General features: G+C 41.3%; 1 protein-coding gene across 6 annotated transcripts in view; it reads left to right on the top strand.

Annotated features, from left to right (window-relative positions):
- Positions 1–14,651, top strand: part of evlb (Enah/Vasp-like b) — a 44,776-nt gene that overhangs the window by 25,857 nt on the left and 4,268 nt on the right. For all 6 annotated transcript variants that reach the window (XR_001808433.3, XM_017409212.3, XM_017409213.3 and 3 more), the window contains exons 2-4: positions 1,619–1,787; positions 2,987–3,164; positions 13,165–13,231. Coding sequence is in view for 5 of the 6 variants with exons in the window: in XM_017409212.3 (XP_017264701.1) it covers positions 1,619–1,787; positions 2,987–3,164; positions 13,165–13,231 (414 nt within the window). In the remaining variant the exon portion in view is untranslated. The remainder of the gene's footprint in view (positions 1–1,618; positions 1,788–2,986; positions 3,165–13,164; positions 13,232–14,651) is intronic.

Raw genomic sequence — 14,651 nt, 5'->3', positions numbered from 1 at the left:
TTCATCTTGAGGAGCGTGTGTTTTGTAAAGCAGAGATGAACACAGTCGAATCGGACTGAACACACACACACACACACCTTACAGCCTCATTAGGAGCACCAACAGATGCAGGACATGCGCTTGATTACATTTGGATCCGATTATTAGGTTAACGGCAGAAGAAGAGTGGTTGTCTTGTTCACTTTAATTCACTGTCTCACGTCTGCATTCATGGAATGTTTTAAAGCTGAGAGAAAATTTGACCTTCTGAGTCAGACAAATGTTTAGACGCATATAATTATCTTTGCGTGTGTGTGTGTGTGTGTGTAATGACGGGATTAAAGGAGTGCGAGACTATTTTGAGGAACGTTTAAATCTCTTTTTACGTTTGTTTTTTTTACACAGAAGACGCTGTGATGCTTGTTTTAGGAATTTGCTGGTTTTTAATCATTGTGGTGGAAAACTGTCTGTCTGTTAGCAAAATATCAGACGGATTGTGATGAAATTGGCAGAGACTAATTATTGGATGTACATCTACAAGTGACTCGCTTTTCAAGTAAGCCCAATTCAAGATGGCCGCCACAGCTAGCTGACTTTAGGAAACCCAAACCTGGCTGTAACTCAGTCGGTTTTACAGATTGGGAGCCAAAATTTAGTGTGGTAGTAGCTGACAGTCGTCCTCAATACATCCTCCGATTTCTCACAAATATCTTGTTACCGCTTCAGACAGCATCATTTTGAAGGGATGCACAGTGTTTAACTAACATTTTTCCACTACTTGTGGCAGCAAACATGACCAATCCAGGCCTGCGCTTAATAGACAGAGTTATTTATTTTTATTTCTTTTATTAAAGTCTACATCAGAGATCTTTTCTCGTTTCTGCCACAGCTGTTGTATATTTAAGCTGAATTTTCTCTCATTTCCAAAAGGCACACACAGCATTCACCGCTCACCTTTTCATTTCTTTTTATTCCTATCTTGTGACCTGAACGAACCCCTACCCGAACGTGTTTTAATATAATCTTATTACCTGCCGTCGTCATTCTGCTGCCGCCGTTTTCGGCCTCAGACTGCGAGTCCGGCTGCTGACTGCTGTGGTTTCTTTGCTCAGGGAATAAATACGTTGCGTCAGACAGCTGTGAATGAGCCCCGACGCTCTATTAAAGCCTGAGACGTTAGGAATACCATCAGATTGATTAAACATTCCTGGGTGCCCAAACCTTTTCATTAAAATCCCGGAGTTACACGCATCCATCATAAATGTGTTGCTTTGTTTGCACCGTATAAAAAAAGGCCTAAACCTGAATGTAAGCCACATATTGAATGTGGAGATACTGCAGTGGAGCTTAATGAATCTTTTATTCTGCAAATATGTTACATTTAATAATGGCACTTAGATGTTGAAATGTCTTTTAGGAGCTGGGAATATTGCTATATTTGGATACAAACTTCATAAATGTGTTTCTGTTTCTCATTGTGGAAAATAACTGGCTTACTTTAAGATAAAAAGGAGGCAAATTGTTAAATGATGGGACTCTAATAAAGTCAGTAATATGTGGGATATTAAAGCAAGAAACAAAAGTATGGACAGATTTAAAGCTAATGAGCTAACATGCTTCCTTTCCGTGCCCCTCTCAGCGAGCAGAGCATCTGCCAGGCCCGGGCCTCCGTCATGGTCTACGACGACACCAGCAAGAAGTGGGTTCCCATCAAGCCGGGCCAGCAGGGATTCAGCCGCATCAACATCTACCACAACACCGCCAACAACACCTTCAGAGTGGTGGGCGTCAGGCTGCAGGACCAGCAGGTAACAGAGGGCAGGGCGACACAAACACACACAAAAAAACAAAGCAACACACGTTTCTACTGAAAGACAATGACAGGGAAGGTCGCCGTTTTTTGTTTGGAGACTTCGTCAGTTAACAAACAGAGCAGAGGAACCACGAGCCAATCAGTCTGTGTGTGAAACATCCGACTTTAATGATTTGTCTGGGGAAAAAAAAAACTACTTTTCTTTATGGAAACTGGTTCCACTTTGAAGCCATGCAGGGCTAAACCCTGTGATGAGCTGGGACTTATGTCTGAAACCAGAAAAAAATAAGTTTCCAAGAGTTTTTACAGTTTTAATGCTCCTGCATGGACTTCAACTTCTGTCATCGATAAACAACTCGGTGGGCGTTTTCCATTAGATTAGGATATGTTGCCAAATTGAAGCAAATGAGTATATTCGTATGATTTAAAAAAGTAATTGTCATTAAAGTAAGTACAGAACAAAACGTTGCATTTCATGTCAGTTTTGGAACTTTGGCCATTAAAAGAAGAGATTTATATTTGCTCATTTGAACATTTGTTTAGTTTACATTAATCTGATTAATGTTTCCTACGTTACACTGAGTGTAATGCTGTAATTTACTTTTTTTTTTTGATTTGAATGATTACAAACTCACATCTAACAGTTTATGTTGGTCAATTTCAAGGTCAAAGGTCATGCACTTAAGATAAAAACAGCACAATAATAAGTACAAAAATACGGACAAGAATAAAAAAAAACACCTATACACAAACACAATTAATGTCAAGCTCAGTGGGATTCAAAGCAAACCCAGAAATGAAAAAATTTTAAATTTTAATTTATTTTTAAACTAATATTTCCACGTCTGTTTTCAAAATAAAAGCTTGTGCCCAAAACGTGTACGTGTAGGTTAACCGTGGAAACAACACTGGTTTTTGTTTTGGACTTTTAACTCCTAAAGTTAGCTTGATGAAATCTGTCACAGACAACATGCTGTGTTGTCCACGTCAGAACAGAATTCACTGGAAATCCACCCGTCCCCTCGCAATCCGAGTGAATCGAACGGCCCTTTTTCCCGCCTGCAGCACATGCAGGGAGAACAGCGGCTTTTAGAAGCTGCCATCTGATGGAAATCACCTCCCAGAGAAGGAAGAAAAGTCTGCAGGCGTTTTAATTTTCTGCTGCCTTACCCGTTCCCCTCCCGTCTTTCTCAGGTTGTCATCAATTACTCCATAGTGAAGGGCCTGAAGTACAACCAAGCCACGCCGACCTTTCACCAGTGGAGGGACGCCCGGCAGGTCTACGGCCTCAACTTCGCCAGTAAGGAGGAGGCCACCACCTTCTCCAACGCCATGCTGTTCGCTCTCAACGTCCTCAGCGCTCAGGACGGAGGTAAGGCCTTCCCTCACACACACACACACACAGCAGACATGTCTTCAATCTCATGAGAGAAAGATGTGACTGAAAGAGCTTTTTTTTAAAAAAATATTGCTGCAGAGAAGAATAGAATCAAAACTTAAACAGTTTATGCAGAAATGTCTACAGATCAGGATGATGATGACGCTCTGACACAACTCTGTTGACGGCAACATGAACACTGGAAGTAAAGTCATTCATTTTAAATCTGTTTGCCAATAAATTATGGATTCTCGATGTTTGAGCTTGATTGGGACAAAATAATTTGCACCAACTATTACCATGAGGCTGTCCTCTGCTCCAGTGTAAATGTCTGTAACACTTCCTGCTTCGTGACACAGCAGCCACAGCAAACGGACCATAGACGCTGACCTAAACATCAGCCGGGAGCGTTTGAGTCTAACAGTAGCTGACGTCTCCACTCGGACCACCTTCAGAGGGGGTCGGGACACTTTTTATCCTCATTACTTTGGTCGTCTGAATGCAGTCCATCCTGAGCCCCAGCACAGGACCTGACCTGACCCCACACAAGCAGCAAACACATCCAATCATCTCAGGGTTTAAAGGGGAAAAAGTCAGCTTCAGCTGATAATCAAACAGTCGTTTTTGGGGCTAAAAGTTGAACTGAACTGTTTCTTAGAACCCTTCTTGATGAATGTGTCGGTTTCTGAGTCTCTCTCTCTTTAGCTGTGTTTGTTCTGATTGTTTTAGAGCCGGCTGGGCCCGCTGTGGTCGCTGTCGGGCACGCCGTGCTGCGTCAGTCACGGAGCAACAGTCTTGAGTTCTGCCACATTGCGCTCACCTCGTGAAACACAGCGGCGGGGTTATGTTCGCAGGCGGCAGCTGCGTGAAACGGCCGAAAGCTGTCAGAGCGCGGCGTTTCACTGCGGTTGGTTTTTACGAGTTATCGTCGTCTGCGTTTTGCTCCGACACCAAGCTCTCTGAAGCCAGGAATGCTCCTTTACTTTTTTCATGATGCACCTGTGCTGAATAGCTCCCCAAAAATGCAACTCAGGTGGCTCTGAGTAGCGTTAATGTCAAAATAATAATATACATTAGATGTCAGAATGTGTTGTAATTTTTACAGGATCTGCATACAGCAGGATTACAAACCAGACACTAGGGAGCACGAGCCAGTGCATCTCTTGTGCTGGCATCCAAATAACGTTTGACGGCACGCACTTCGCTGCCAGGTGTGAACGCCCTCAGTCAGAGCTGACCGCTTGTATCGGACAACCCCAGACGGATGTCAGAGCCAGGTGTGAACGGGGCCGTTTTTAAAGCAGGGAATACGCACGAGACAGGCTGTTTGTCCCCCGTTGCTCTGTGTTTGCATGTCAGTCACAAAGAGAAGCACAACGCTGAGCTGAGGAGTGACAGAAAAAGGAGTGAGACGGAGTGACTCTCACAGCTTCCATTCATTCCCCCAGCAGCAGCAGCAGCAGGAGTGTGTCCCCCTCCAGTCCCCCTCCAGTCTTTTTTTTTTTTTAAATATATTTTATTAAATTTTCTCTTTTAGAACATACATTTACATTCAACTTAACAGTACAAACATCTGCTTATACACACTCACATTCACTCACACATTCACCATTCAAACCTGCATTTGTTTAGATCCAAAAATGTACAAGACCTTTAAATTAAAACAGAGAAAAATAACATGACAGTAATAGAAACTGTAGACAAGACATCCATTCAAGACATTCATTATTAAGCTCCACCTTCAGTCCCTATGATCCTCATATATGGCTCCCACAAGTTCTCAAAGTCCCGCTGCTTACCCTTGGCGATGTATGTTAGTTTTTCCAGTCCGAGCGAATTTGCAATTTCTTTCTTCCAGAGTCCCATGGAGGGCGCATCCATGCTCCTCCAGCATAATGCAATAGATCTTCTCGCCTGAAGAAGTCCATAGTCTATCAATTTAGTTTTAATCTGTGATTGTTTAAATTCCACTGGATATATTCCTAAAACACAGATTTTAACCTCTAATGGAACTTTCACTCTAAACAATTCAGATAGACACCTAATAACATCCTTCCAAAATTTTTGGATTTTAAGACATTCCCACATACAATGGAGAAGAGTTCCTTTTTCAAATAAGCATTTAGTGCAAGTATCTGGAATGTCACTGGACATATGATGAAGCCTAACTGGTGTTATATAAGTTCTCATGAGCCATTTATATTGTAGAAGTTTAAATCTTGTGTTTATCGTTTGAGTTTGTGCTTTTAAACAGGCCTGATTCCAGTCTTCCTCATCTATATCTTCAAGAGTATCTCTTCTCCAAGCGTCTAACTTATCCATTACAGAATCCTTAGAGGAAAGCATCAACAAATTATAGAACACGGAAAGAAAACCCTTCCCTTTTACGTCCCCTACGCACACCTCTTCTATTTTGGTCAAGGGTGGAATGTCCACTATTTGTTTCAGTTTTGATGACATATAATTTTTCAATTGCAAATATTTAAAAAAATGTTTTGGAGGTATTAAATACTTATTACATAGCTGATTGAAAGTAAGCAACATGCCATCGGCATAAAGATCTTTAATTTTCTGAATGCCTTTGGTTTTCCATAGCTTAAATCCTCCATCATTTTTCCCTGGGGTGAACCTTTCATTACCCCAGATAGGGGTAAATTGTGATAGCTCTGGACAGCCACCCATATGTTTGTGTGCTGCATGCCAGATTATAATTGTATTTTTTAAGAAAGGGTTCTTTGTGTTTTTTTTAAGTGCCTTTATATCTGATGAATATAGGAAGGTGTTTAAGGGTAAATCTGGAACAGATTGCTGTTCAATGTGTACCCAAGCTGGAGGTGCCATCGAACAAAAGTAATGCGTAGCTGATGTTAGTTGGGCAGCCATATAATACCATCTGAGATTAGGGACTTGAAGTCCACCTCTTTCATAGGGCAGATAGAGTAGCTTTAAACGGAGTCTTGCTTTTCTATTACTCCAAATAAATTGATTAAATAGTTTGTCCAGGCTATCATAAAATGAATCTGTCATTGGCAATGGAAGTGTTTGAAAATAGTATAAGAATTTGGGCAAGATTGTCATTTTTAATATATTTATTCGACCTATCATAGATATAGGTAGATTTGACCATCGATTTAGCATTTCTGTGACTTTTTCCACAAGTGGATTATAATTTACTGTGCTTATTTCACTGAGGGATGGGGTGATCTTGATGCCTAAATATGTAAAACCTGTAGATGTTTTAAATGGGGTAGCCACAATAGGACTTCTCCTTTCTTCTTCATTAAGAAACATTAACTCTGATTTAGAATTATTAATTTTATATCCTGAAAATTCACCGAACTCTTTTATTAGATTTAACAAATTGGGAATACTGATCTTCAAATTACTTAAGAAAAATATGATGTCATCTGCAAACAAAGAAATGAGATGATCTCTTCCTCCAATTCTAATACCTGATATTCCAGTATTTGCTCTAACAGCCATGGCCAGAGGTTCTATTGCCAATACAAAAAGCAGTGGTGACAAGGGGCAGCCCTGTCTAGTTGACCGTTGTAAATTAAAAGGTTTTGACATGTTATTATTGGTTAAAACTTGTGCTGTCGGATCAGTATATAGTAATCGTATCCATTTTAGAAAGGTTTCACCCAGTCCATATTTGGGGAGAACTGCAAACAGATAATTCCACTCTATTCTATCGAACGCTTGACGAGCGTCTAATGATAACATCGCCGTGTCCATACAATTATGTTTTTCATGTAATACATTGAGAACCCGTCTTATATTATGGTATCCTTGTCTTGTTTTTATAAATCCTTGCTGATCATCTATTATTAAATTGGGTAGGTATTTATCCAATCTCCTAGAGAGAGCTTTACATAAAATCTTTGTATCACATCCCATAAGACTGATTCCTCTATATGAGGAACATTCAGTTGGGGGTTTGTTTGGTTTTAGCAAAAGAGTTATTGTAGCTAGTCTCAGTGAGTCAGGAAGTAATCCAGCTTTATATGACTCTTCATACATGTTGAGAAGTGGTAAGATTAATTTATTTTTAAATGCTTTATAAAATTCTATTGGAAGTCCATCAGGACCTGGTGTTTTACCGCTATTCATGCTGTCTATTGCTTCAGATAGATCTTTTATTGTTAAAGGCCTATCAAGAGTTGTTTTCTCTTCCTCTAAAAGGGTTTTGAATTTTAATTGATTAAGAAATGTAGTTTGTGATTCTTCGTTTCCAGAATATTCAGACTCATACAAGGTTTTGTAGAATTCTCTAAAATTTTCATTTATTTCTGAAGGGTCTGTGATTAAAATGTCCGATTTTGATTTTATGCTGTTAATTGCTCTTTCTGCTTGCATCCGTTTTATCCTCCAAGCCAATAATTTACCAGCCTTTTCTCCTTGATCATAAAATGCTTGTTTTGTCCACATTAAGTTTTTTGCCACTTTCTCTGTCGTTAATTTATCATATCTGGTTCTTAAAACAACAAGTTTGTGTAGTTTTGTAGGATCATTGCTTTGATAAAGTTCTGCTTCGCTGGATTTAATTAGTCTCTCTAATGATTTTAATTCTTGGTTATATTGTTTATTTTTATTGCTGCTATAGCTGATAATTTCTCCTCTAATATAGGCTTTAAAAGCTTCCCATCTAATACTAGCTGTGGTTTCATCTTTATTCATTTCAAAATATTTGTCAATGCAAGTTTCTATAAATGTAACAAATTTTGAGTCTTTAAGCAAAAGTGTCTGCATCCTCCATCGTTTCACCTCTTGATCAGTTTTATTTACTTTAATTTCCAAGGACACTGCAGCATGGTCACTGATTACAATACTATTATACCAGCAGTTCTCCACATGAGGCAATAACTCCATAGAGATGAGAAAATAATCAATACGCGAATGAGATTGGTGTGTACTTGAATAACATGAAAATTCCCTGTTATTTGGGTTCCTTGTTCTCCATACGTCATTTATTCTTAAATCTTTTATATAGTTAAGAAGTATTTTCCTTGTTTGTGTATGGCTGGTATCGATTTGAGTAGATTTATCTAGACTTGGGTTTAGGGTGCAATTAAAGTCCCCTCCTACAATATAAAGTCCCTCCAGGGTTGATAAGGTTAAGAATAAATTTTCATAAAAGGATGGGTTATCATTGTTAGGTCCATAAATATTTATCAGATTTAGTTTTATTGTTGACATATGTCCCTGCACAATAATATATCTCCCATATGGATCTTTGATTGACTTTATAGTTTGAAATGGTATTGACTTATGTATAAGAATAATAACTCCTCTGGCGTGACTAGTAAAAGAAGAGTAGTACACCTGACCCTGCCATCTTTTGGTTATTTGATGTATTTCTGGTTCAATCAAATGAGATTCTTGTATGAAAACTATTTTAGATTTCAAATAGTTTAGTCGGTCTAATACTTGTTTCAATTTAGTTAGCTTTCTTATTCCTCTGACATTCCAGCTTGTAATTTTGATATTTAAAATATTTCCTTTTGTTGTCTTCTCCGTATCAGATTATTTAGTTCACTATTACACTAAAATAAAGAAGGTAAAAATAGTACTGAAAATACAGGTTTGCACATACATTCACACATTCAACCATACAAGATACAGAACTAGTAATGAACAATCCCCAACTGAACTTTTGCATTTCTTGAACTGAAATGCCCCCCCCCCTTTGAACCAAGTATTAGGAGGACGTTGATCCACACCACTGAGGAGCAACTAGTCAACGTGACCTCACCAAAACTCCACACAGAGTAGACAGTGTCTACCAACCATCAAAATAAAAATAACACCATTTACCCTTGATAGAATGGTAATAACTTATTTAAGGCTTAGTTTTTAGCATACATTCTAAAACAGTTCAAATTAGGCTTAGAATACGTGAACACATAAAAGTAGTCAGTTATGTTTACATGAACTATCCATTAACTTAGAACTTATCCTGTTTATTTTTCCGTCACTGATCAGTTGTATTAGAATAGGAATATCTACATTAAATGTCTTATCGGTTTACCTGTTTCTTAACCAGTATGTCTTTCATGACTCACTGATCGAAAGCATCCGCTGTGCTTTATTTTGGAAGAGTCTTGTAGAATCGTTCAGCTTCTTGAGGCGTCGAGAAGAGATGGATCTTTCCACCGTGGAGGATGCGAAGTTTGCAGGGGTTGTGTTGGAATCCACGGAATGCGCCGATGTCAACGAACAGCTTCACCACCGGGTGAAACCCGCGTCTGATCCGAACCGTCTCCGCGGATAGATCCTGTGCAAACGTGATTTTGGCCCCATCTTGTATAATATCTTTTTTCCTTGCCTCTCGGTACACAAATTCCTTCTCCGGGAACTTTAAGAAGCGAATCAGAACCGCTCTGCCCTGATTTGGTTTCCCAGAGGCCGGTGTGCGGTGAACCCGCTCCAGTGTGAATGACTTGTCCGGTGCGAGTTCCAACCATTTCGGTAGCATGTTGCTAATAAAGTCAAAAAGTGGTTGTCTTCCCTCTGCTCCTTCTCGAATGCCAAAGACACGTAGATTCTTTCGCCTTCCCCGATTTTCCAAGTCATCTGCTTTAGCCTCAAGGAGCTGGATTCGTTTCATTGCCGAAGTCAACGATGTTTCTGCTTTTTCGAGCGAGCTTTCTACTTCAGCAATGCGAGCCTCGGCCTCCTCCATATGAGCCGCCTGATTTAATAGGTCTTGTTTGAGACTCAGACACTTTAGCCTCTAGTGCAGACATAGTGCTCGCCATTCCAGTCAGTCTTTCATCGATACCATCCAGCTTTACTCCAAAATCCGACCGTAGTGATTTTAGCTCTTCCAACACTTCAGCTATGCTAGCCATATTAGCTTCCTCACCGCACGTTGGACTCTGTGTTGTTTTGGTGGCTGCCTTGCGTCTTTTTGAGAAAATTTCGCACTGTTTCACCGACGAAGCTTTAGACATATCAGTGTCGTATCTTTTGAGCCTTACTTACAATTTTTACAAGGGTTTTAAAAGGAAGTTTTGAACACTGTCCTCGGAGTTATTCACCGAGCTGCCATTCAGGTTGTCGGTCACGTGACCCCCCCCCTCCAGTCTTTTAATTAGAATGAGTCATTGACCCCCCCCCTCCCGAGTCCCGTGTTCGAGAGAAGGCCTTTTTCATCTGCCTAATAACAAGGGAGGGGGGAAGCAAAGAGGCTCGAGTGACACGAGGGCACAGATACACACATCTGACAGATGCTCAACAACTCGGCTGAAGGGTACTGCTGCAGGAGCATTAGAGACAACAGCAGAAAACCCACGACAGGCCTCTTTTTTATTTGTAATCACATGTATGCACGAGGAACAGAAAGAGGAAACTGTCTCTTTTAGATGTGGCTGCACATTGCATCACTAAAACTACCAGACGTGTGTGTTTTCTTGCCGTCGACTCCCTCTAGTGGTGAGAAGGTGGAACTGTGACCTTTTTGTCCTCGCCGCTTTAAGGGGCTGAGAGTAAATGCTGCAGTTTGGGACATGTTTATTGGCAAAATGAACTCATGTGGTCCTCACTAGTCTTAACATTATTACAATAATGATAAAAACATCAATATCAAAATCTTTAAAATGCATATTTAAATGTGGAGGATCAAGGGTTTCTAATGATGATCATCGGATACAGGCAAAATTTTGATTTCTAGTTTAACTTTTACATTTTTTTTTAACTTTTCCATCATAAAGACTTGATTTTTGTCTTTTTTTTCAAAAATCTTCTGGATAGTTCAGGAACCTTTGTTGTTATCAGTCTAAGTGAGCGACATAGAAGCACTTTTATGGACATAAATTGTTTTAGTGATCAAACAAATTAAGATTCATTGTTATTTACTGACTTCATACAACACAAAAAAGTGTGTTGTATTGTTGTTTTTTTTTTGTTTTTTTCTTGGGGTTCTTCTCAAAGTTAAGTCCCAAGTCAGGCACCTGCAGGTCGTCATCTCTGTTTGCCTTCAGACAAACCCGGCCTTTTGAAACGTGATGCCTGAGAGGCTCGCTCCGCTGCTGCTGGTGTGAGTTACCTGAAGATGACAGCTGATACTGAGGCTGAGGGGGGAGGAATCAAGAGGGGAGGCACCCAGGTGAGAGGAGAGAAAGGCGCATAGAGGGAGGGAGGTGATGGAAGCTGAAGATGAGGAGGAGGAAGGGGAAAAGGTAGCCTGCGGCGAGAGATGGTCAGGAGGGAGTGCATCTGTCAGTGCCTGTGTATCTGCTACAGCCGCTTCCTCTTCTTCAGCATGTCGTGTAGGTAACAACAACACAACAAACTGCTGCGTGTCTTTGCCTGGACCTAAAATACTGCATGACTGTATGTGTGTGCGCTTAAAGTTATTTATTCAAATATTGTATGGCCTGAAGGGTAAAAATCTGAAATTGTTTGGCAGAAACTTGAAGTGAACCTAATTATGCAGTGTGAGCTCTGTAATTATACAACCTGTAATGGCTTTCTAATTAGGCCTCTGATGACTTAAAAGTAGTTGATGTGACGGAGTGAATGGATGTTTTTTTTAGTGAGCTCAGAGTGACAGCAGATCACTCCTCTGCTGCCTGATTCGGACGTGTTTCACGTCACGCTGCAGTTTGAGAATGTCATTAAACTCCTGGAACGTGTTACTCCACGTCAGAGGGCAACAGGTCGCGAGTCAAAGTTGGCCTTTTTTTTAAAACAAAATCAAATAAAACAAAAGGAGAGTTCAGCTTGGAAAAAAAAACGGTGACTAGGTAAGCATTTAATGATGGACCGAAAACATGTACAAAACAAAATGTGTTAAAGCAGCTTGAATCCTGCGGCCTGGAGTCCGTTAAAAAGTCTTTGACACTAACTTTTAGCAGAATATTTTGTGAACAAACCCTGGAGTCTGTGGTGCTTTTATTAAAAGGCACAAGTTTGGGCTTCTTTGAATTAAGAGCTCTGTAGCTGAACTAAAAAACACTTTTTAACTTATTAGAAAAGAAGGGAAAGGTAGCTCCGCTCGGACTAGCTGTTAGCTCATTAGTGGTCAGAATTAAAACTTCATTTTTCCAAACTAAGGTCAGTCAAAGAGCTATCTACAACGAGTGTTATATTAATTAATCCTAACCTTTCCCCTGAACCCCACTTCAAAACTGTCCCTTCAACACATTTTCAGCCGGAGCTTTTCGTTAAAGCGTAACGTTTTAAACTTTAATATCAGTCTCGGATCAGTTCACCTGTCTGATAGGAGGCGTGAGTCGCGTCCTGTTGTCACCCCGTGTTATTTTTGGACCTGTGTTACTTGATTAACAGCAGCCATTAGCATCAGTGAACCGACATGTTCGAGCGTCGTCAGCACGAGCACTGACCCTGAAAACAGCCTGACTGCGGGAGCGGCAAAACTATTATATCAGACACACTTTTCATCAGACAGAACAGGAACATGGTCAGTGCAAGTGGGCCCCAACGAAGGACAGTGTCTGCTGGGTTTACAACTCTCTGTTACCTTTATAGAGGAGAGAAATCCTTGAAATCCTGAAGGATGAGCTTAAAAACAGGACCAACGAAACAAACTTGTTCTTGGGAGGACTCCTGCTGTTTTATCATCTTATCGTGTCATGAATTAATCACCAGCCCGGCCTGCCTCTTCATCTGCAGATCACACTAATAGTATTAAACAGATTAGATTGCAGGCCGTCCCTTCAGGAGGAGACTTGCTGCTTTACGTTAGAGCCTCCTTTGTCATTTTCGAACAATATTAAATAGCTACAAACCCTTTACTCAAACTAGTATCTGTTGTTATCAGTGAAATAAAGAAACGTGTTGCGTCTTTAATGTTTTCATCTCAATTTTTTGGGGTGGGAAATGGTCAGAAATCTCTCGTGTGATGTCCCCGTGTAACCCTCGTGTCCAGATCAGGTCTTTGAAGGACGTTTACTCGTGCGTCTCTGTGTGTTTTTGTGCTCATTCTGACTCGTGTGCCTTTCTTCCTCTGCTTCCACCTGTCACTCAGGTCCGGCCCTCCAGCGTCAGGTCCAGAATGGCCCGACTTCAGACGAGATGGAGGCTCAGAGAGCAAGGTGAAAGAGTTTTTCCCTTTCAGCGTGCAAACACAAGCACGGCTTCATGGCTAAAGCTGGAGCTTGCTTGAGTGTGTGTCTTTTTTCCAGGCCGCTCCTTCATATCCATGAAAGATTAATTAATGATTAATCCCTCCCATTACTCTGTATGGGATAAAGTGACAAAAGCCGAGACAGGCCGACTGAAACAGCCCAGAACTGTTTAAACCAGCTGATTTCTTCCATTGGACTGCCATCTTAATTACATGTCAAAGCAGCAGCTCATTTTAGCGCCTTTAATGTTAGTTTAAAAGACATTTTCATGTGTGTTTTTTTTATTTGACAGTATTAGAACATGTGAAAAACAGAAACATTTTGAACCCTTTTTGAACGCCGCCAAAAGGTGAACGGCGGGCAGAGGCAAATGTTGCCACTTTTATGGATTGTTCTGTGCAGAGCGGTGAAGAAGCTTTCTCAGTAGGCGGCACGGGAGGGCAGTGAGTGTGATGGGCTGGAGACTGGATCCTCAGCTATATTTAGAGCTCTGCAGCAGTGGCGTGACGGCTCTTTCCTCTGTGTGTGTGTGTGTGTGTGTGGAGGGGGGGACGTTTTAGCAGTTTTAACAGCCTCCCTTCCAACAGGGGAGCCGTGGATTACGGCTGCAGTTCCAGTCCGGCGTGGCTGAGAACTTGCCCACCTTTAAGCCCTCTCCCTCGGCCCTGGTGTCAGACGCAGCCGGCTCTTCGTTGCCGTTCTGCCAACGGCCTCCGGATGCCAAACACTAAACCGACTAAACCGTCGTCCTGGGTTAAGGATGCGGTTGTGCGTTTCAGTCGGTGACAGCATGTCAGGGAGGCTGCTGTCTCAGCATTCCTCACAGCTGGAGGAGTCCTCCCTCCTCCCCCCTCTCCTCTCCTCCTCGCTCTCCTGGGCTGCGACACACATATGCTTGCTGCATCAGTCGGAGGCATGGGAGGAAGGATGGGATACATCTGATTAGAGCAGGGGTAGGCAGCCCTGGTCCTGCATGTTTCACTTGTTTCCCTGCTCCAATGCACCCGATTCAGTGGTTAAATCACCTCTTCATGTTCTGCAGAAGCCTGTTAATCAATGATTCAGATCAGGTGTGTTGGAGCAGAGAAACAAGTAGAACATGCAGGATGGCGTTCCTCCAGGACCAGGGTTGGCAAGAAGGAGGGACGGGTGGAGGGTTAATGGAGAGTGGTGCAGGTCAGAAGGGGTTTTTATTGTGCTGTCATGATAAAAAATGGAATCTGTGCACCAATTCTTAGTTATGCTAAGGAACGTATGAAGTTACATGAATGATAACAGCGTCTCGATTCAAGAATCCTTGAACCGGGTTCGATGGAAAGGCCTCGTTCCAAGCCTAAGCTTATTGCACCTTTATATAGTCTAAATAGCAGCACATTTTCTTCAGTGT

This window comes from Kryptolebias marmoratus, linkage group LG19 (assembly GCF_001649575.2).
Source record: "Kryptolebias marmoratus isolate JLee-2015 linkage group LG19, ASM164957v2, whole genome shotgun sequence".
Lineage (NCBI taxonomy): Eukaryota > Metazoa > Chordata > Actinopteri > Cyprinodontiformes > Rivulidae > Kryptolebias > Kryptolebias marmoratus.
The sequence above is the reverse complement of the archived record's forward strand: the minus strand, read 5'-3'. Positions and strand labels throughout refer to the sequence as shown.